This window comes from Oncorhynchus tshawytscha, linkage group LG06 (assembly GCF_018296145.1).
Source record: "Oncorhynchus tshawytscha isolate Ot180627B linkage group LG06, Otsh_v2.0, whole genome shotgun sequence".
Classification (NCBI taxonomy): Eukaryota; Metazoa; Chordata; class Actinopteri; order Salmoniformes; family Salmonidae; genus Oncorhynchus; species Oncorhynchus tshawytscha.
Window position 1 is genome coordinate 32,744,657 of NC_056434.1, and position 21,514 is coordinate 32,766,170.

The window sequence follows — 21,514 nt, forward strand, 5'->3', positions numbered from 1 at the left end:
TTGCATTAAAATAAAGTCTATAGGCTATTACATATCAGTGGAGGAGCCTACTATGAAAAAACATCTAAATGAACTGATTGGATCCCCCTCACCTACTGAACGAATGTACTATACAGAGCAGAGCAGGCCACATGATCTCCACCCCAGACCATCAGGTCAGAGAAAACAGACAATTAAATGGAGGACATTCATCCCAGGGGCTATCACTATTATAAACAATTCCCCATGTGGGCAGGTATGGGGTGGGGTAGGAGGGTAGGAAAGGTATCTGCCTGACTGTTCCTATTGTTTGTTTCCTGTTGTGTTTCCTGTATGTGTTGTTTAGGCCTATGTGATGTGTTAGAAGTCGTATGATTTCCTCTTGTAGGACAAAAGTGAATCTGAATCGGAATTGGTTTTACTTTTCCATCACATGAGCGTCATGATGCAAATGCATTGATATAGTTTTATTCAATCAATGAATCAAAGTTTAATGCTGGAATTATTTTCTCCTTCATGGCACGAGGAGTGATAGCTCATGAACTGAAGAGAATTTCAGCCTATACCATAAGATTGATTGCCTTCCTTCTCTCATTGATATGTTTTACACCTTCCCAATTCAAACCCAAACACACATTTGAGTTACACACACGGGGACTTCATTATCATAATGTGGGATGTGATGGGTATATGGTCTTTAAAGTTAGGAAACAAGAATCTCAACCTACAGCGGTCAAATGATTTAGCATTATTTCACGCCCTGACCTTAGAGAGCCTTTATATTTCTCTATTTGGTTGGGTTTAGGTGTGATTTGGGTGGGCATTCTAGTTTTCCTATTTCTTTGTTTGGCCTGGTATGGTTCCCAATCAGAGGCAGCTGTCTATCGTTGTCTCTGATTGGGGATCATACTTAGGCAGCCTTTTTTCCCCCTTTAGTTTGTGGGATCTTGATTTTGTATAGGTGCTGTGTAGCCTGCAGAACTTTGTGTTCGTTTTTTTGTTTGTTTTGTTTTTCGGTGTTTAAATAAAGTAAGATGTTCACCAACCACGCTGCACCTTGGTCTAATTCATCCAACGAACGTAATTCATAAACATAAATTTAAAAAAAAAAACATTTTAAAGTGTAAAACTTGCATGTGAAGATTAATTACAATATTAGTGGGAATATGTCCATGATAAAGACAGTAGGATATAATTAGATAAATTAGAAAAAATATTATTTGAGATGCAGCCACCACTTGACTGTGGGTTGCTATTTCTAAAATCAATATGGACAGCGCCTGGTGCTGAAAGTTGAGTAGACAAATTAGCAAGAGGGTTTTGTTGGATCACTAAGAAATAAGAGGTATAGGTTTAGCTGTTTGACAGATTATTATGCAATTACGTTATCCATATATATGTTGACGTAGCTATTTCTTCCAATACTTTTACCATGCACTCCTTAAAGAGGCCTACCTCCTTTCTGCGTCGGACTCGGGCCACATGTCTGGGGTGGTAAAATTCCGATGCTTAGATTCATAACGACATCTCAGATGTAATTATTTGCACACAGCGACAGTAGATTTGCAAACAAGACACACTGGTTTGGCAGTGGAAAAATAAGGTAAGATGAATATACTTTTATAGAGTAAGTAGGCATATTCATGAATACATAGGTGGTTTTAACAATGTAATCAGATCAAAATTAATATGTTATTGTCAATGAATTGATTAGCCCACTAACCACGTATTAAATATGTAGTGTAGTGCTTTGAATTGGGCAGCTAGTAGGCTATTTGTTAATAGGTTAATTAAGTTCTGGCGCACCGACTAGCTACAAACTCAGGAACAAATTGGCTGGAGGCCAAAACTAGTTGCCATCCCCTGTTATATATTTAAGTAAAGGGCATGAGTGGGTGTGGTATATGGCCAATACCCCACAGCTAAGGGCTGTTCTTATGCATGACACAATGCGGTGTACTTTTGTACGGCCATTAGCCAAGGCATATTGGCCATATAACCACAAAACTTTGAGGTGCCTTAATGCTATTATAAATGTATTATTAAAAAATCGAATCAAATCAAACTTTATTTGTCACATGCGCCGAATACAATAAGTGTAAACCTTACCGTGAAATGCCTACTTACAAGCCCTTAACCAACAGAAAATTTGACCAAATAAACTAAAGTAAAAAAATAATAATAAGTAATAATAACAAGGCTATATACAGAGGGTACCGGTACCGAGTCAGTGTGCGGTGGTACAGGTTAGTTGATAATTTGTACATGTAGGTAGGGGTGAAGTGACTATGCATAGATAATAAACAGCGAGTAGCAGCAGTGTACATGTAGGTGGGGATGAAGTGACTATGCTTAGATAATAAACAGCGAGTAGCAGCAGTTTACAAAACAAATGGGGGGGTCAATGTTACTATTCTGGTGGCAATTTGATTAATTGCTCAGCAGTCTTATGGCTTGGGGTTAGAAGCTGTTAAGGAGCCTTTTGGTCCTAGACTTGGTGCTCCGGTACCGTTTGCTGTGTGGTAGCAGAGAAAACAGTCTATGACTTGGGTGACTGGAGTCTCTGAGAATTTGATGGGCTTTCCTCTGACACAGCCAATTATATAGGTCCAGGATGGCAGGAAGCTTGGCCCCAGTGATGTACTGGGCCGTACACACTACCCTCTGTAGCACCTTATGGTCAGATGCCAAGCAGTTTCCATACCAAGCGGTGATGCAACCGATCAGGATGCTCTCGATTGTGCAGCTGTAGAACTTTTGATCTGGGGACCCATGCCAAATCTTTTCAGTCTCCTGATAGGGAAAAGGTAATGTCGTGCCCTCCTCATTACTGTCTTGGTGTGTTTAAACCATAATAATTTGTTGGTGATGTGGAGACCAAAGAACTTGAAACTCTCGACCTGCTCAACTACAGTCCTGTTGAAGTTAATGGGGCCTGTTCGGCCTGCCTTTTCCTGTAGTCCATGATCAGCTCCTTTGTCTTGCTCACATTGTGGGAGAGGTTGTTGTCCTGGCACCACACGGCCAGTTCTCGGACCTCCTCCCTATAGGCTGTCTCATCGTTGTCGGTGATCAGGCCTACAACTGTTGTCTCATCAGCAAAATTAATGATGGTGTTGTCGTGTTTGGCCACGCAGTCGTGGGTGAACAGGGAGTACAGGAGGGGAGTAAGTACACAACCCTGAGGGGCCACCGTGTTGAAGATCAGCGTGGCAGACGTGTTGCTGCCTATCCTTACCACCTGGGGGCGGCCCGCCAGGACGTCCAGGATCTAGTTGCAGAGGAAGGTGTTTAGTCCCGTGGTCCTGAGCTTAATGATGAGCTTCATGGGCACTATGAGGTTGAATGCTGAGCTGTAGTCGATGAACAGCATTCTCACATAGGTGTTCCTTTTGTCCAGGTGGGAATGGGCGGTGTGGTGTGTGATTGAGATTGTGTCATCTGTGGATCTGTTGGGGCTGTTGGATCTGTTTGTATGCATCTCTGTGTGTGGAGTAAAGGTGTTCCAGAGATTTTTTCCCTCTGGTTGCACATGTGACATGCTGGTAAAATTTATGGTATAACTGATTTAAGTTTGCCTGCATTAAAGTCCCCGGCCACTAGGAGTGCCGGTTCTGGATGAGCATTTTCTTGTTTGTTTAATGGCCTTATAGAGTTGGTTGAGTGCGGTATTAGTGCCAGCATTTGTCTGTGATGGTAAATGGACGGCTACGAATAATATAGATGAGAACTCTCTTGGTAGGTAGTGTGGTCTACAGCTTATCATAAGGTACCTCAGGTGAGCAATATCTCATGACATTGGCAAATAGCTTCTTCTCTGTTCTGCCGGTGCATGGAAAATCCTGCCAGCTCTATATTATCGGTGTCATCGTTCAGCCACGACTCAGTGAAACGTAAGATATTACAATTTTTAAGGCACTAAGGCACTGCATCTCAGTGCTAGAGGCATCACTACAGACCCTGGTTCGATTCTAGGCTGTGTCACATCCGGCCGTGATTGGGAGTCCCATCTGGCTGTGCACAATTGGCCCAGCGTTGTCCGGGTCTAAGGCTTTGGCCGGTGTAAGCCATCATTGTAAATAATAATTTGTTCCTAACTGACTTGTGTAGTTAAATAAAGGTTAAAGTAAAAAATGTAGAACACTTCACTGTTCATTGTCTATACTCCACCCCTCAGACAGATATAACCTGGAGTCTCTGTGTTGATATGATCAGGAGAAGCTTTATCTGCTGTTACTGAGCAAACACACACAGCCATGTGGATGTCAGCTGATCAATAACAACAAGGCCTTGAGATATAGGGCACCATACCATACAATACTGGCTCATATGTTTTATTGCTTAGATGTGCTTCTGATATTTTCTATCACAGCACTTAACTCTCTCTATGCCCTCCAGCCCAGAATCAAAGAAAGAAAGAGAGAGACAGAGAGAGACAGAGAGAGACAGAGAGAGAGAGAGAGAGAGAGAATGTAGGATCAAATAATGAATTTATAAAGGTCTCACATAAAATAAAGCTGTGTCTTAACTGAGAGTGTGAGACAGAGAGGGAGGAAGGTGGAGGATGAAGTGACTGGAGAACGGAAAGGCAGAGATGGAAAGAGAGAAAAGAGAAAGAGGCAAAAATAGATAGTTTGGGTGAGGGGTGCCATGGAGAGCACATTGAAATAAAATAGAGTGGGGAGGGTGGAGCATATTGCATCTGAGAGAGGGGGAAAGTTGAATGGAGAGTGTGGGAAAGGTTAACAGCTGACTTCCCATATATCTGTTCACCTGTCCGTCTCTCTTTCCAAATGAGCCCCTATGCAGAATGCGAATGAGTAGTAGGTCTAGGAGTTGATTCTGACCAGGAGGATACAGATAAGAGTTGCTGTGTGGATCCACATATGCTTAATCGTGCATGTGTGTGTCTGTATGTCAGCAGTTGTCCCTGTTCACTTTTTTATAATCTCACTATACTCTGGTGAATGGTTTTCATGGATACTAGTCCCACACAAACACACCCCCTCACCTGAGCTGTGTGTGGTGTGTGTTAAAATGGTGATTCCCGGACTGGCTCTCTACATGTCTGACACGCCACTGTTTATACGACAAGCAGGCTGGGATCTATGCAATTAGCTGCTTACTTTTCACACAGTGGATAGCATATACAGTAGGATTACAGTAACGCACACCTCTGTATCTTTGTTTGTTCAGGTGTGTGTGTGTGTGTGTGTGTGTGTGTGTGTGTGTGCTTGGGGTGGGGGTGTGGGGGGGTAATGCTGGGGTGTGTGTAGGAGAGGAGTGCTTTCAATGAAAAGTGGGGTGTGTTTGTGACAGAGCAGATGAAGGGCACTTGAGGGAATGTGTTTCTAACTAGAAGCAGGCGGTCTCTCGCTCTCCCCTCTCTCTTTATCTCTCTCTCTCTTTATCTCTCCCCCTCTGTCTCTTATTCTGTCTCTCGTCTTTCTACTTCCTTTGCACATTTTCCCTTACATTGCCTTTTTCTTAAACTGCATGCATATCCATCTCTCTCTTCTTTTACTTTGTCCACTTCTCTCCTCTTTTCCTCCCCCATGTTCTTTCCCTTCTCCTCTCTCGCTCCTCCCTCCCAGGGGTTCTGACATATAAACACACTTCAGATAGGGGGCATTCTCCCTGCTGAAACATTCATGATGTACACATTTATTCATTCCCAGAGAGAGAGACATAAAGAGAGACAGAGAGATGGAGAGAGAGAGAGATAACGATACAGATACTGCACTGCCAATAGTTGAAGTTTCAATCGTTTCTGAGAATTCCACTTCCTGATGTACATATTCAAATATGTAACAACACAAAATACATCCTGTGACAAACAGAACCGAGTCACTACTAAACGTTTCAATTTATTACAAAACAATACACCCTCAGCTAACAACCAACTGCACAATAAGGTGCTGATTCAGCATATAGCACTCTGAAACCTATCATCAGCTAAAGTTTTCGTTATCACACATAGTAATACATCTACTAACATACATCTACTCCCAATCCCACATTTAGAATATAATCTAGCAACTGGCTGTAGAGTGATTGTAGAGAGCTTTCAGGTGGGTTGTATATTGGTTGTAGAGAGCTTTCAGGTGGGTTGTATATTGGTTGTAGAGAGCTTTCAGGTGGGTTGTATATTGGTTGTAGAGAGCTTTCAGGTGGGTTGTATATTGGTTGTAGAGAGCTTTCAGGTGGGTTGTATATTGGTTGTAGAGAGCTTTCAGGTGGGTTGTATATTGGTTGTAGAGAGCTTTCAGGTGGGTTGTATATTGGTTGTAGAGAGCTTTCAGGTGGGTTGTATATTGGTTGTAGAGAGCTTTCAGGTGGGTTGTATATTGGTTGTAGAGAGCTTTCAGGTGGGTTGTATATTGGTTGTAGAGAGCTTTCAGGTGGGTTGTATATTGGTTGTAGAGAGCTTTCAGGTGGGTTGTATATTGGTTGTAGAGAGGTTTCGTGTTGGTTATAGATTATTGATTGGTGTAACACAGAAGCTGAAAACATACACAGTGTAATGTATGACTGTGGTGTGACCTGGACTACGTCAACAGAACATTCCCATTAGTCTAGCGAGCTATACCTCTACCCACACACAGTGATATTAAACACATGGCCATAATGAACATTATTAATGTTTCTCCAGAGAACACTCACAAATGGCTGTCACTATTTCAGGAAAAACACTACTTGACGAAAACATTTCAGGGAAAATACTCTTGTTCTACCAAGCTCAGGAGTCCAACCCTCTGGAGAGCTGTCCAACCATCTTATGTATTCTGATAGATGAGACCAATGGTAATACATGGTAGCTAGGTTTTTGTAGTTCATCTGTGTGAAGAAATGGGCTTCTAAGATCAGACACAGATCTTGAACAAACAGATATTCCACCTAGCTTTCAAGCCATAAGTGAGAAGGGAGTATGCCACTACTGCCTACATCAAACCACATTGGTCTGTGGGGAGAGAGAGAGAGAGAGAGAGAGAGAGAGAGAGAGAGGGAGAGAGAGAGAGAGAGAGAGAAAGAGAGAGAGAGAGAGAGAGAGAGAGAGAGAGAGAGAGAGAGAGAAGAGAAATATAAATGGTAGAGTGTAGGGACTAAGGCGCCCAGAATTACAGGGTGTTACAGACACTCATCTTAACAGTTCCTCAGAGACTTTACGCTGTGGTTACTTCATTATTGCCACTTATCTCACACACACACACTCACCCTGTCCCAAACTCTCTCCCTGTCTCTTCCCCTCTCTCCCTGTCCCTCACTCTCTCTGTGTCCCTCACTCTCTCCCTGTCTCTTTCCCCTCTCTCCCTGTCCCTCACTCTCTCCCTGTCCCTCACTCTCTCCCTGTCTCTTCCCTCTCTCCCTGTCCCTCACTCTCTCCCTGTCCCTCACTCTCTCCCTCACTCTCTCCCTGTCTCTTCCCTTCTCTCCCTGTCCCTCACTCTCTCCCTGTCCCTCACTTTCTCCCTGTCTCTTCCCCTCTCTCCCTGTCCCTCACTCTCTCCCTGTCTTTCCCCTCTCTCCCTGTCCCTCACTCTCTCCCTGTCCCTCCCTCTCTCTCCCTGTCCCTCACTCTCTCCCTGTCCCTCACTCTCTCCCTGTCTCTTCCCCTCTCTCCCTGTCCCTCACTCTCTCCCTGTCCCTCACTTTATCCCTGTCTCTTCCCCTTTCTCCCTGTCCCTCACTCTCTCACTGTCCCTCACTCTCTCCCTGTCTCTTCCCCTCTCTCCCTGTCCCTCACTCTCTCCCTGTCTTTCCCCTCTCTCCCTGTCCCTCCCTCTCTCCCTGTCTCTTCCCCTCTCTCCCTGTCCCTCACTCTCTCTCCCTGTCCCTCACTCTCTCCCTGTCCCTCACTCTCTCTCCCTGTCCCTCATTCTCTCCCTGTCCCTCACTCTCTCCCTGTCTCTTCCCTTCTCTCCCTGTCCCTCACTCTCTCCTGTCTCTCACTTTCTCCCTGTCTCTTCCCCTCTCTCCCTGTCCCTCACTCTCTCCCTGTCTCTTCCCCTCTCTCCCTGTCCCTCCCTCTCTCCCTCCATGTCCCTCCCTCTCTCTCCCTGTCCCTCACTCTCTCCCTGTCCCTCCCTCTCTCTCCCTGTCCCTCATTCTCTCTCCATGTCCCCCTTCCCTCTCTCCCTGTCCCTCACTCTCTCCCTGTCCCTTACTTTCCCCTGTCTCTTCCCCTCTCTCCCTGTCCCTCACTCTCTCCCTGTCGCTCACTCTCTCCCTGTCCCTTACTCTCTCCCTGTCTCTTCCCCTCTCTCCCTGTCCCTCCCTCCTCCTGACTTTCGCTTATTCACAAGATTCACAATACCTCTTCATCATTTTATATTTTTCCTTATATTTTTCCTCCCTCCTCTCTTTCCCTCTCTCCCTCCCACACACAAATGTACGGGTGGTCAGCTGGTGTGGGCGATGGGTGTTGGTGGGTTCATTGGGTGAGGAGAGAGTGTGAGAAGGAATGGTGTGTGCATATGTGGGTGGGTACGTGTGTGTGTGTGTGTGTGTGTGTGTGTGTGTGTGTGTGCGTGCGTGTGTGTGTGTGTGGTGTTAGAGATGGAGTGTGAGAGAGATTTAGGTGTGAGAAAACAATTTTGGCAGCAGGTAAAGGTTACAGTTTCATCTTGAAAGGCGGTCAAAATAACACCCCTCGGGTTGCAAACATTGTATGGTACAATACTGGGCTGTTTTTTGACACTGACCTAATGGTTGTTGTGGTTTGAAGTGGTTCACCAGAGCCTACAGGAAGACTAAAACATCAGATCATTTGTTAGGTCACTGCACATTTTCTCATAAAACAAAAACTGTCCAGTCGTGGTGATGATTATGGAACGTTTCTATGTAATATTCACCTGATATTGCAAGAAGGTTCCTAGAACACATTTAATCTGTTCTTTAAAAAAATCCCAGAATATTTCATTAGGTTGTGGGAACGTTGTGTGTGATTCCCAAAAGAGTTTCCAAACACAAAAACTGTCCATTTGTGCTAATTATTGCAATCGTTCTATTAGGTTGCAGAAAACTGTTGCCTGATGTTGCAAGAAAATTCCCAGAACACGTTTTATTTTCTTAAAAATGTCCTAACGCATGTATTTACATTGTGGGAACATTGTGGGGATATGACAAGATACATATCAGAGAGAAATATTATTGTGTGGACATTTTTGTGTGGAATGTTTTTGTGTGGAATGTTTTTGTGTGGAATGTTTTTGTGTGGAATGTTTTTGTAACATCAGGTGAATATTTTTTTGCACCCTAAAAAAAACATTGTAGACTCATCTGTACAACTGGACAGTTTTGTGTTTTGGGAACATATCTTTTGTGATGTCCCCACAATGTTCTCACCAGACTGTTCCCACAACCTAATGAAATATTCTGTGATCCTTAAATAATAGATTAAGGACTCTAAGCAATCTGTAATGATTCAGCTTTACAGATTCCGCAATATAAATATAAAGGTAATATCCGATCGAGCCGACATATGTAGCGTTTACCGTGAATGCATTCTCTGCTGAAGCGGGAACATTGCTTTTAAATTTCATTCACGGTGTAACGCTGAGCTTCCCTAAATGTTTTATTTTGTAGGAAAGGTCTTGCAACCTACGGCGATTGTTTTATACAAACATTCTATAATCACCACCACAAATGGACAGGTCTTGTAACGGCTCTCTTCTATCTCCTCCTCTGATGAAGAGGTGGAACAAGGATCGGACCAAAATGCAGCGTGTAGATTGTGATCCATAATTTAATAAACAAACGTAACACGAATCTAAATACAAACACTACAAAAACAATAAACGTAACGAAAACCGAAACAGCCTATACTTGTGTAACCTAACACATAGACAGGAACAAGGACACTAAGGACAATCACCCACGACAAACTCAAAGAATATGGCTGCCTAAATATGGTTCCCAATCAGAGACAACGATAAACACCTGCCTCTGATTGAGAACCACTCCAGACAGCCATAGACTTTGCTAGATACCCACTAAGCTACAATCCCAATACCAACACCAAAACCCCAAGACAAAACACACCACAATACAAAAATCCCATGCCACACCCTGGCCTGACCCAATACATGAAGATAAACACAAAATACTTCGACCAGGGCGTGACAGAACCCCCCCCAAAGGTGCGGACTCCCGAACGCACCTCAAAACAATAGGGAGGGTCCGGGTGGGCGTCTGTCCATGGTGGCGGCTCTGGCGCGGGAGGTGGACCCCACTCAGTCAATACCTTAGTCCCCTCTCCTCGCGTCCCTGGATAGTCCACCCTCGCCGCCGACCATGGCCTAGTAGTCCTCACCCAGAACCCCACTGGACTGAGGAGCAGATCGGGACTGAAGGACAGCTCGGGAGTGAGAGAAAGCTCGGGAGTGAGAGAAAGCTCAGGAGTGAGAGGAAGCTCAGGAGTGAGAGGAAGCTCAGGAGTGAGAGGAAGCTCAGGAGTGAGAGGAAGCTCAGGAGTGAGAGGAAGCTCAGGCAGGTAGATAGATCTACCAGATCCTGGCTGGCTGGTGGTCTCAGCAGATCCTGGCTGACTGGCAGATCCTGGCTGACTGGCAGATCCTGGCTGACTGGCGGATCTGGCGGATCCTGGCCGACTGGCGGATCCTGGCCGACTGGCGGATCCTGGCCGACTGGCAGATCCTGGCCAACTGGCAGTTCTGGCAGATCTGGAAGAGTCTGGTTGACTAGCAGATCTGGAAGAGTCTGGTTGACTGGCAGATCTGGAAGAGTCTGGTTGACTGGCAGATCTGGAAGAGTCTGGTTGACTGGCAGATCTGGAAGAGTCTGGTTGACTGGCAGATCTGGAAGAGTCTGGCTGACTGGCGGATCTGGAAGAGTCTGGCTGACTGGCGGATCTGGAAGAGTCTGGCTGACTGGCGGATCTGGAAGAGTCTGGCTGACTGGCGGATCTGGAAGAGTCTGGCTGACTAGCAGATCTGGAAGAGTCTGGCTGACTGGCGGATCTGGCAGATCCTGGCCGACTGGCAGATCCTGGCCAACTGGCAGTTCTGGCAGATCTGGAAGAGTCTGGTTGACTAGCAGATCTGGAAGAGTCTGGTTGACTGGCAGATCTGGAAGAGTCTGGTTGACTGGCAGATCTGGAAGAGTCTGGTTGACTGGCAGATCTGGAAGAGTCTGGTTGACTGGCAGATCTGGAAGAGTCTGGCTGACTGGCGGATCTGGAAGAGTCTGGCTGACTGGCGGATCTGGAAGAGTCTGGCTGACTAGCAGATCTGGAAGAGTCTGGCTGACTGGCGGATCCTGGCAGACTGAAAGATCTGGCTGCTCCACGCTGACTGGCGGCTCTGGCTGCTCCATGTAGGCTGACAGCTCTGGCGGCCTCTTACAGACTGGCAGCTCTGGCGGCTCCGTGCAGACTGGCAGCTCCTTGCAGACTGGCAGCTCCTTGCAGACTGGCAGCTCCTTGCAGACTGGCAGCTCCGTGCAGACTGACAGCTCCTTGCAGACTGACAGCTCCGTGCAGACTGGCAGCTCCGTGCAGACTGGCAGCTCCTTGCAGACTGACAGCTCCTTGCAGACTGACAGCTCTGGCTGCTCCATGTAGACTGACAGCTCTGGCTGCTCCATGTAGACTGACAGCTCTGACTGCTCCATGCAGACCGACAGCTCTGGCTGCTTCATGCAGACTGACAACTCTGGCTGCTCCATGCAGGCTGACAGCTCTGGCTGCGCTGAACAGGCGGGAGACTCCAGCAGCGCTGTAGAGGAGGAAGGCTCTGGCTGCTCTGAACAGGCGGGAGACTCCGGCAGCGCAGGAGAGGAGAAAGGCTCCGGCAGCGCTGGAGAGGCGAGGCGCACTGTAGGCCTGATGCGTGGTGCTGGCACTGGTGGTACTGAACCGAGGACACGCACAGGAAGCCTGGTGCGGGGAGCTGCCCCCGGAGGGCTGGTGTGTGGAGGTGGTACTGGATAGACCGGACCGTGCAGGCGCACTGGAGCTCTTGAGCACCGAGCCTGCCCAACCTTACCTGGCTTGATGCCCACTCTAGCCCGGCCGATACGCGGAGCTGGAATATACCGCACCGGGCTATGCACCCGCACTGGGGACACCGTGTGCACCACTGCATAACACGGTGCCTGCCCGGTCTCTCTAGCCCCCCGGTAAGCACAGGGAGTTTGCGCAGGTCTCCTACCTGGCGTAGCCATACTCCCTGTGAGCCCCCCCCAATACATTTTTGGGGCTGACTCTCGGGCTTCCGTCCGCGCCGCCGTGCTTGCTTCGCCAACTCCATTCTCCGATAACCTTCTGCGCACTGCTCCATCGAATCCCAGGCGGGCACCGGCACTCTCCCTGGGTCGACCGCCCACCTGTATATCTCCTCCCAAGAAGTATAGTCCATACTGTCCTCCTCTTTGGGCTGCTCCTGTTGCCTCTTCTCCTGCTGCACCTTTGGGCGGCTACACTCCCCTGGTTTAGCCCAGGGTCCTCTCCCGTCGAGGATTTCCTCCCATGTCCAGAAATCCTTATTGCACATCTCCTCTTTGGGCTGCTCCTGCCTGTTGACACGCTGCTTGGTCCGATTGTGGTGGGTGATTCTGTAACGGTTCTCTTCTATCTCCTCCTCTGACGAAGAGGTGGAACAAGGATCGGACCAAAATGCAGCGTGTAGATTGCGATCCATAATTTAATAAACAAATGTAACACGAATCTAAATACAAACACTACAAAAACAATAAACGTAATGAAAACCGAAACAGCCTATACTTGTGTAACCTAACACATAGACAGGAACAAGGACACTAAGGACAATCACCCACGACAAACTCAAAGAATATGGCTGCCTAAATATGGTTCCCAATCAGAGACAACGATAAACACCTGCCTCTGATTGAGAACCACTACAGACAGCCATAGACTTTGCTAGATACCCCACTAAGCTACAATCCCAATACCAACACCAAAACCCCAAGACAAAACACACCACAATACAAAAATCCCATGCCACACCCTGGCCTGACCCAATACATGAAGATAAACACAAAATACTTCGACCAGGGCATGACAGTTCTTGTGTTATGAGAAAATTTGCAGCAATCTAACGAATGTTCCGGGAACATTCACTGAACCAATGCTGGTTTGCTGGGAAAACATTACTGGTACATGTACATTGTGTTATTAGATTAGCTGGAAACAGAATGAGAACTTTTGGGGAATGTTCAATGGTGGTTGTTATAGATGTTGTGCACATTTTAATACAACAATTTAAATGACCTCATGGTTGTTGTGGTTTGCAGTGATTTCGCCAGTGTCTACTCTGAGACAGGCTGGTCATTCTGTATGGAGAATTGTCTCCGTCTTCCGCTGTGAGTTTGTTCTGTGGTCCAGTTCTGCTTGGCTGGCCAGTCAAGGTCAATTCCCCCAGCCAGACCATTTGGTCATTGCCACAATTTGGTCATTGCATCTGATTCATAGAATACATATTTGTTGGACACAAACTAGTGTGGGGAAGAGGGTGTGAGGGAGAATGTGTGATTGGGCAAGAGAGATCACACTAACATTTTTTAAATTAAATCTCAGCCAAAGCACCCTCTCTTTCTGGTACCTCCCTAGGCTTTTGGAGTTGAGATCGTGTCCCTGCTGCTACGCTATTAGGGAAAATGGTTCCAAAAGGGTTATTCAGCTGTCCCCATAGGATAACCCTTTTAGGTTCCAATTAGATACCTTTTTTGTTGCAGGTAGAACCCCATGGAACAATTCTTTTTTTTACAGGAACCAAAAAGGTTTCTTCAAAGGGTTCTGCTATGGGGAGAGTGTAGGATGTGTCTTCATGTGGGGATGGGATGTTTCCCCTCTGACATTATGATATGCTGAGGAGACAGGTCAACATGTGCTCTATAAGATGCTGTTCTATTAGATGCTGTATGCTAAGACTTCACTAATTCCCTTTTCAAACTATAGGAAGTAATATGGTTACCAATTGTTAATGCTCTCTCTCTCTCTCTCTCTCTCTCTCTCTCTCTCTCTCTCTCTCTCTCTCTCTCTCTCTCTCTCTCTCTCTCTCTCTCTCTCTCTCTCTCTCTCTCTCTCTCACTCTCTCTCTCTCTCTCTCTGTCTCTCTCTCTCTGTCCCTCCCTCCCTCCCTCCCTCCCTCCCTCCCTCCCTCCCTCCCTCCCTCCCTCCCTCCCTCCCTCCCTCCCTCCCTCCCTCCCTCCCTCCCTCCCTCCCTCCCTCCCTCTGTTCTCCTCTCCAGAGATGTTGGAGTCTAATAACTTGGTGACGTTTGAGGGCCAGGTGAATAGCTCTGCCTACCACACGTTCCTATTGGACGAGGAGAAGGGTCGTCTGGTGGTGGGAGCCAAGGACCACATATTCTCCTTCAACCTAGTCAACATCAGCAGAGATATGGCACAGGTAACAGTTACAATACACTTATAACGCATTATAATCAATACACTTGCATATATACACCATAGTCTGTCTGCTTGTAGTCTGTCTGACTATACAGATGTAGGATCTTCATTCGAGCCAGTTTGCTACAGCAGGAAAATAATCCTGCAGCAAAAAGAAATGTGAATTATTATGTGGATTATAGTTAATGAACAATTTTTTAGGGGTTGATACACTTTTCGTAAGGGAAACTAACGTCTGAAATTTTTTGGTGGAAACCTTTTTAAACCTCAAATACACTACAAGTTTAACATTTCCTGCATTTCAGGAAAATGATCCTGCAACAGGGTGATCAAATTAAGATCTTATGTCTGTAGCTATCTCACCCCTGTCAGTCTTAGCCAGTTTCAGCCAGCGACTCTGTTTCTACCATAGAGATAGATAGAGGACTCATCTTTGAATCTGTGCCATTATAACATCTGTGACAGCATAGGCAGTGCTATTGAGGCAATCTCCATTTTTAAGAATTACATTTTCTTCTTTACTATTGGCTGATCCCTCCTGATGACCCGGTTGAACATGACTCTAACAGGGTCACCAGGAGGGATAAGCCAATAAAGTTGGAAGTCCCACCAAGGTGACTACATTAAAATGGTGGAAGCACTCAATGGCGCTGCTTATGCTAATACAGCCTTTTGGCACCTAGAGGCCTCTATCATTCTCCATGGTTTCTACAGAGAAGTGGCTGATGATTCATTCAGATCTGAGCTGTCGTGCAGGATCTCATACTGGCATGTTAGGCACTCCACGCACACCTGGATGACTAATGCGTAATCGAAAACAAAGTGGAGAACAAATCGCATTGTGACTCCACTACACCCACCACACACATATACACATGTGAACATACACAGGCCCGCAAGAAGACACATACACATCAATGAAATCTCATAAAATATGAGCTCCCTCCTACAAAAGTACATTTTGTAGTAATGTTGCTGGCAGAACCACCTCAGCTAATTTAAGGCCTGTTAGCTGAACAGCTGCTTGGTCGAGGGTTTAGGGTTAGGGACTGGTTGAAGTTAGGATTGCTAGTGGCTGATTAAGATTATTATATCTATGTGTATTGTGTAGTGAAGTATCCTTATCTCTCTGTGTCTGTGTAGATCCCGTGGCCTGCCTCCACCTCCAGAAGAGACGAGTGTAAATGGGCAGGAAAGGACCTAATGGTGAGTAGCTACCTCATCTTACACCATCTCTTCCTCCCGAAGTACTACTTTTTACACTACAGTGGGTTTATGTCATCTGTGTGTTGACACATGGACAGGAAGCTCGGAATCTGATCACAATCCCCCTGCCAAGATAGAGACATTACATGAACTTAATCAACTAGAGTCCAACTAGACTGTACAAATCCATCCAATAAATCCATTGATGAAGTCACCCCATTGTTTCCGATGAGAATGCTCAGTGGCACATTTGAAGATCAGGAAGTGCCATATCAACATGTCACCATCTTGCTACTTGTTTTTGGAAATGTTGCATTCGCAGTTTGAGCTACTCTAGGAAGTGACGTTGCAGGCTAGCTCAGTGTATCTTAAGTGAAGGCTGGGTACTGCAGACTACCAATAGCAACTAAATTATCCTTTGTCTGTGTGTGATTTTAAAGTAATCAGTTCAAGGACATACATGTGGTGAAATAGAAACAATTGTTGGTACCATGATTGATTTGATTTTTATTTTATATACTGTATATATAGCCACCAATATTGACCACAAAGATTGTCATTTTCCCAGTCACTATAATGGGGTATCCTGTTTTCTGGAAACAATGCCTGCAGTACTGCAGTCGGCCTTCAACTTGAAATTGTCAATGCGAGGGGACAGTGGTTCTCCCCTGGTCTAACAATAGAACCGTTGACCTAACCACTGGGATACGGGGCTAACAGTGGACAGCCAATGGGCTTACAGTCACTACTTTCAACACAGGAGCAGTGTCCTACTGTAACATCAGCTATGGCTGTGTAGAGACGGGTATTTGTTAAATAGAGCATTGTTTCTGTCTACACAGTCATATGGCATTAGATATTCCCACTGCTATATCAAGATCATTTAGGTATGTGTTTTCCTCAGTCTAAGAAGAGTGATGTCGATACCAGCAGCACCTCTATGCTACATATTTCCTTCTTGCATGACCAGCTCAGTCGTGTATATTTGTCCTGTATACCTGTCTGAATGCAAGCAGTACATTGTGGAAAGACTCAGAGAGACAGTTCCATCTCTCTCCTTCTGACTTCCCTCTCAGACACAGCCTGGGGCCATATGTTGACTGCAATATAAAATCATAGCTTCGTCTGTCTCACTGAGTTCACAGGCTCAAGGTCAAGCTATGCTGAGTTTCTATGGGGTTGAAGGGCCATCAGGTCTTTTGTGTGTGTGTTTTCTGTAAACATTCTGGAAGGGATGAGCGGGGAGCCCTGAAGGATGGTCTTTGTGCGTGAAGGGCAGAGGAGACAGGGAGGAGAGGAAGAAAAAGAGGGCAGAGGGGAGAAGGAGAGAGAGAGAGAGGTAGCAGGACTACAGATGCCCTTTGATGAACTTGAACAAAGACACTTGTGAACATGCCGCAGGGAAGACCGTGAAAGAGAGATGAGAGAGAGAAAATAACAGAAGCAGACATTTCTAATTTACTCTACATCTATGAAGAAAGGAGGGTGATACACAGAGCCAGGGAAAAATTAATTAAATCTGCACATCTGCACTACCAGCTAAACCACCCTGAAATGTCAGACAGCTCTTTGGAGGACAACAAAGGCATACCCAATCAACAGAGCTGCTTCCTGTTGATAAAGTCAGATCAATTTAGTCATGCATTATTTGTGGTTCTGTTTTCTCTTTTTCCCATCAGTGTGATGACATTAATTTTCATGTGAGGTCATGCCTGTTGCCTGCTCAGGCACGAGCTGACAGATCACGGGAAACAGGCTTTACAGCATGGAGACAGACACACTACACTCACTACACTAAACAGTAAACTCAGATGTGGTTACAGTTTGTAATGCTCATAACATTTTATTGTTGTGGGAAGGTTGCTGGTGCGTTGCAGGCTAGTTGCAGGGATGTTTCTGCATTAAAACGTCTCACTGTTGATGTCCATCCTAAAATCCCAGCTGTTTCAATACTCATCACATGTCCCTGAGCCTTTCTGATCAGGAGTCAGGATAGGAGAGAGGTCATTCAGTGTATATGGGGAGGGGGAGATGGAGAGAGAAATATAGGAGAGAGATATAGAGATCATTAAATAAAGAGAGAAATACTGAGAATTACAGATTACTGGCCTGAATCTGAACAGCGAGTTGTTGAGTTATTACACAGCACAACAGTCTGGATTATCTCTGAAACAGCAGAAACAGCACAACAGCATTGATACAGTATAACCAATCAGGGCTGTTCCTTTCCCCAACATTGTTATTCACATGTAGTTGAAGTAGTTCCCTGCATATTCTTGGACTATTATTAATAGATGATTATTCTTTTATTCTGATTTCAGATGCCCTTTATTCCCTCAACCTAAACATTTGTTTTCCAGCATAGCTCTACTGTATGTGATGTTGTGTTAAGTCCAGAGTGGGCTAACACTTTTCTCTGTCCAGTGGAACAGCTCTGGATAGGAGTGCTTACTTCTGATGGACAAACTGGGTTTTGACCCAAATGGGCAGGACTGGGTTTTGACCCAAATGGGCAGGACTGGGTTTTGACTCAAATGGGCAGGACTGGGTTTCGATCCAAATCAACAGGACTGGGTTTTGATCCAAATGGGCAGGACTGGGTTTTGATCCAAATGGGCAGGACTGGGTTTTGACTCAAATGGACAAACTGGGTTTTGACCCAAATGGGCAAGACTCGGTTTTGACTCAAATGGGCAGGACTGGGTTTTGATCCAAATCAACAGGACTGGGTTTTGATCCAAATGGGCAGGACTGGGTTTTGATCCAAATGGGCAGGACTGGGTTTTGATCCAAATGGGCAGGACTGGGTTTTGATCCAAATCAACAGGACTGGGTTTTGATCCAAATTGGCAGGACTGGGTTTTGATTCAAATGGGCAGGACAGGGTTTTGATCCAAATCAACAGGACTGGGTTTTGATCAAAATCAACAGGACTGGGTTTTGATCCAAATCAACAGGACTGGGTTTTGATCCAAATGGGCAGGACTGGGTTTTGATCCAAATGGGCAAGACTCGGTTTTGACTCAAATGGGCAGGACTGGGTTTTGATCCAAATCAACAGGACTGGGTTTTGATCCAAATGGGCAGGACTGGGTTTTGATCCAAATGGGCAGGACTGGGTTTTGATCCAAATCAACAGGACTGGGTTTTGATCCAAATCAACAGGACATGATTTTGCCCCAACAGCTTCAGAAAGCTTTATTCTCTGTGTACGTTAGTTGTTTTAATAGTCTGTTTATCTCCTGCGTACCCATGATATGCAGTGGTGCAGCGGTCTAAGGCACTGCATCTCAGTGCAAGAGGCGTCACTAAAGTCCCTTGTTTGAACCCAGGCTGAATCACATCCGGCCGTGATTAGGAGTCCCATAGGGCGGCGCACAATTGGCCCAGCGTCTGGCCGGTGTAGGCCGTCATTGTAAATACAATTTTTATCCTAACTGATTTGCCTAGTTAAATGAAGGTTAAAAAATATGTACAAAATCTCTCTCTTTTTCTATCTCCAGAGTGAATGCTCTAATTTCATCAAGGTGTTACAGCCATTTAACCAGACCCATCTGTATGTATGTGGAACCGGAGCCTTCCACCCTGTCTGTGCCTACCTGGAGGTGGGGAAGAAACTAGAGGTATACCCACCTGCATTGTAACTATTCACACATGTATTCATCTTTCTGTCCACCCATCAGTCTGCTTACTCTAGTAATCTAGCTCTAGTGTTCTGCTATTTACTGACCAATTTTACAACATAAGCCATGGAAGAGGGAATGTCATGCTTTTTGCTGTCTGATTCAAGCCTTATATGAGCTGCAGCCAGATTACAGTATTAACAAAAACTCGACACTATAATGTGTGATTATGGTTTTGGCTTTCGATTTAAAACTATAAACCGTGGCGGTATTCTCTGAATGATTCACTGATGGCCTGAAGAAAAATGTTTTTATTCGTTCAGTAAATGAGGTGGAAAATTCCATCGTCCAAAACATCCTCAATTCATTACAAATGAAACGCTGTGTGTTTGCGTGTGTTCTATACCTCCTCTTCGTAATGTCAGTGAGTCAGGCTCTTCCTATTCATTAGACTGCAGAGAATTAGAGAGGGAGAATGTCTCTGAGAATAGTCGTCCCCGCTCTTAACTGCCCGGCTGGGCCCACATGTTCAAGTGACTCTATGAAAGGGGTGTCCAACCCTGTTCCTGGGGAGTTAACTTCCTGTAGGTTTTCGCTCCCACCCCAGTTGTAACTAACCTGGTTCAGCTTATCAACCAGCTAATTATTAGAACCAGGTGTGCTAGATTAGGGTTGGAGTGAAAACCTACAGGATGGTAGCTCCCCAGGAACAGAGTTGGAGAGCCCGGCTCTATGAGAATGTAAAATATCAACATCTGCAAAAATGGAGATACAATGTTTTTTTCCAAGACGCCAACATCATGCATTGATGTCAATCGGACTTTGCGGTAAAATCTGAGTTCTAAATGCTCTTTATTTTGACCTATTTCTTATGTAAACAGGACAGTGTGTTCAGGCTGGAGCCCCAGATAGAGAACGGCCGAGGGAAGAGCCCTTATGACCCCAAGCTGCTCACAGCATCCATGCTCATTGGTGAGTGACCCAAAACAAACTCACACACTCAACTTTCTTTATCAAGGCACTAATTTACCCCAGAACTTTTCACACACATAAAGAGGAAGTTAAACCTCTTCTCTCATCGCCACTCATTCATTATGCATATTTACAGTTAAGAGGAAGTGGATAAATGACAGGGCTGGTTATATGCAGTATAGCAGGGCTGCCCAACCCTCTTCCTGGAGATCTACTGTCCTGTGGGTTTTCAGTCCAACCATAATTTAACACACCTGATTCTACTAATTAGCTGCTCAACAAGACCTTAACTAGCTGAATCAGATATGCTAAATTAGGGTTGGACTGAAAACCTACAGGACAGTAGCTCTCCGGGAAGAGGATTGGGCAGACTTGCAGTTAAGTGTTCATCATTTGTAGTGCTCTACAGTGGACACACTCTAATTTCCAAGCCTGTAAGAGTGGTAGATGTGTGTGTGCAAACCTGTGTGTGTCAGCTTCATTTCTTCAACATGTTCATCACCAGAACCACTATATGACATCACATCACCCCAACCAAAAGATGGTCATTTTCCAGCCCATGGCCCCTCTGTCGCTCTCTCCTCTTTCTCCTCTCACCCTTCCTTTTCCCTCTCTCCTTTCTCCTCTCACCCCTCTCCCTCCTCCTCTCTCTCTCCTCATTCTCCTCACCCCTGTCTCCCTCCTCCTCTCTCTCTCCTCATTCTCCTCACCCCTGTCTCCCTCCTTCTCTCTCTCCTTCTCTCACTCGCTCCTCTTTCTCGTGTCTCCCCTCCTCTCTCTCTCTCCCCTCCCTGCTTTCATGCAGCCAGCTACCTGGTCCTCTGAGTCTCTTCCTTGTTCTGTTCGTTGTCTGGTAGATGAAGGTGTTCCTTGTGACAACACATTCTACCTGTATTGTTAAGGCTGCAGGCACCATAATGTACCTACTAGACTAATACAGACACTTGACACCTGTACATGAAAGGCCATGAGACACACACACACACACCTGATAATGTCCTCCTCCTCTGTCCTTCAGATGGTGAACTATATTCTGGGACGTCAGCTGACTTCATGGGGAGAGACTTTGCCATTTTCCGTACGCTGGGACAGCATCACCCAATCAGAACAGAGCAACACGACTCTCGCTGGCTGAACGGTGAGATGGCGATAAAGAACATTCTCAGTTCTGATGTTCTCAGTTCATTGAACTATGCTTGCATGATGAGTAACCTTGCTTGATTGCTCAGCTGGCTAAAAGTCTGTTGGCATGCAGACGAGCCGGATTAAAACCATCTTAATTTGAGACAGAAAGTGTCTCAAAGACAGAAACTAAAAAGACAAACAGACAGAAGCTGAGACAGAAA

At 45.7% G+C, this 21,514-nt stretch overlaps 1 protein-coding gene across 1 annotated transcript in view; it reads left to right on the top strand.

Moving 5' to 3' along the window:
• Nucleotides 1–21,514, top strand: part of LOC112252442 (semaphorin-3ab) — a 32,266-nt gene that overhangs the window by 4,056 nt on the left and 6,696 nt on the right. Inside the window, exons 3-7 of the mRNA XM_024423663.2 lie at nt 14,208–14,368; nt 15,511–15,573; nt 19,077–19,196; nt 20,078–20,168; nt 21,187–21,306. Coding sequence (XP_024279431.1) covers nt 14,208–14,368; nt 15,511–15,573; nt 19,077–19,196; nt 20,078–20,168; nt 21,187–21,306 — 555 coding nt within the window. The remainder of the gene's footprint in view (nt 1–14,207; nt 14,369–15,510; nt 15,574–19,076; nt 19,197–20,077; nt 20,169–21,186; nt 21,307–21,514) is intronic.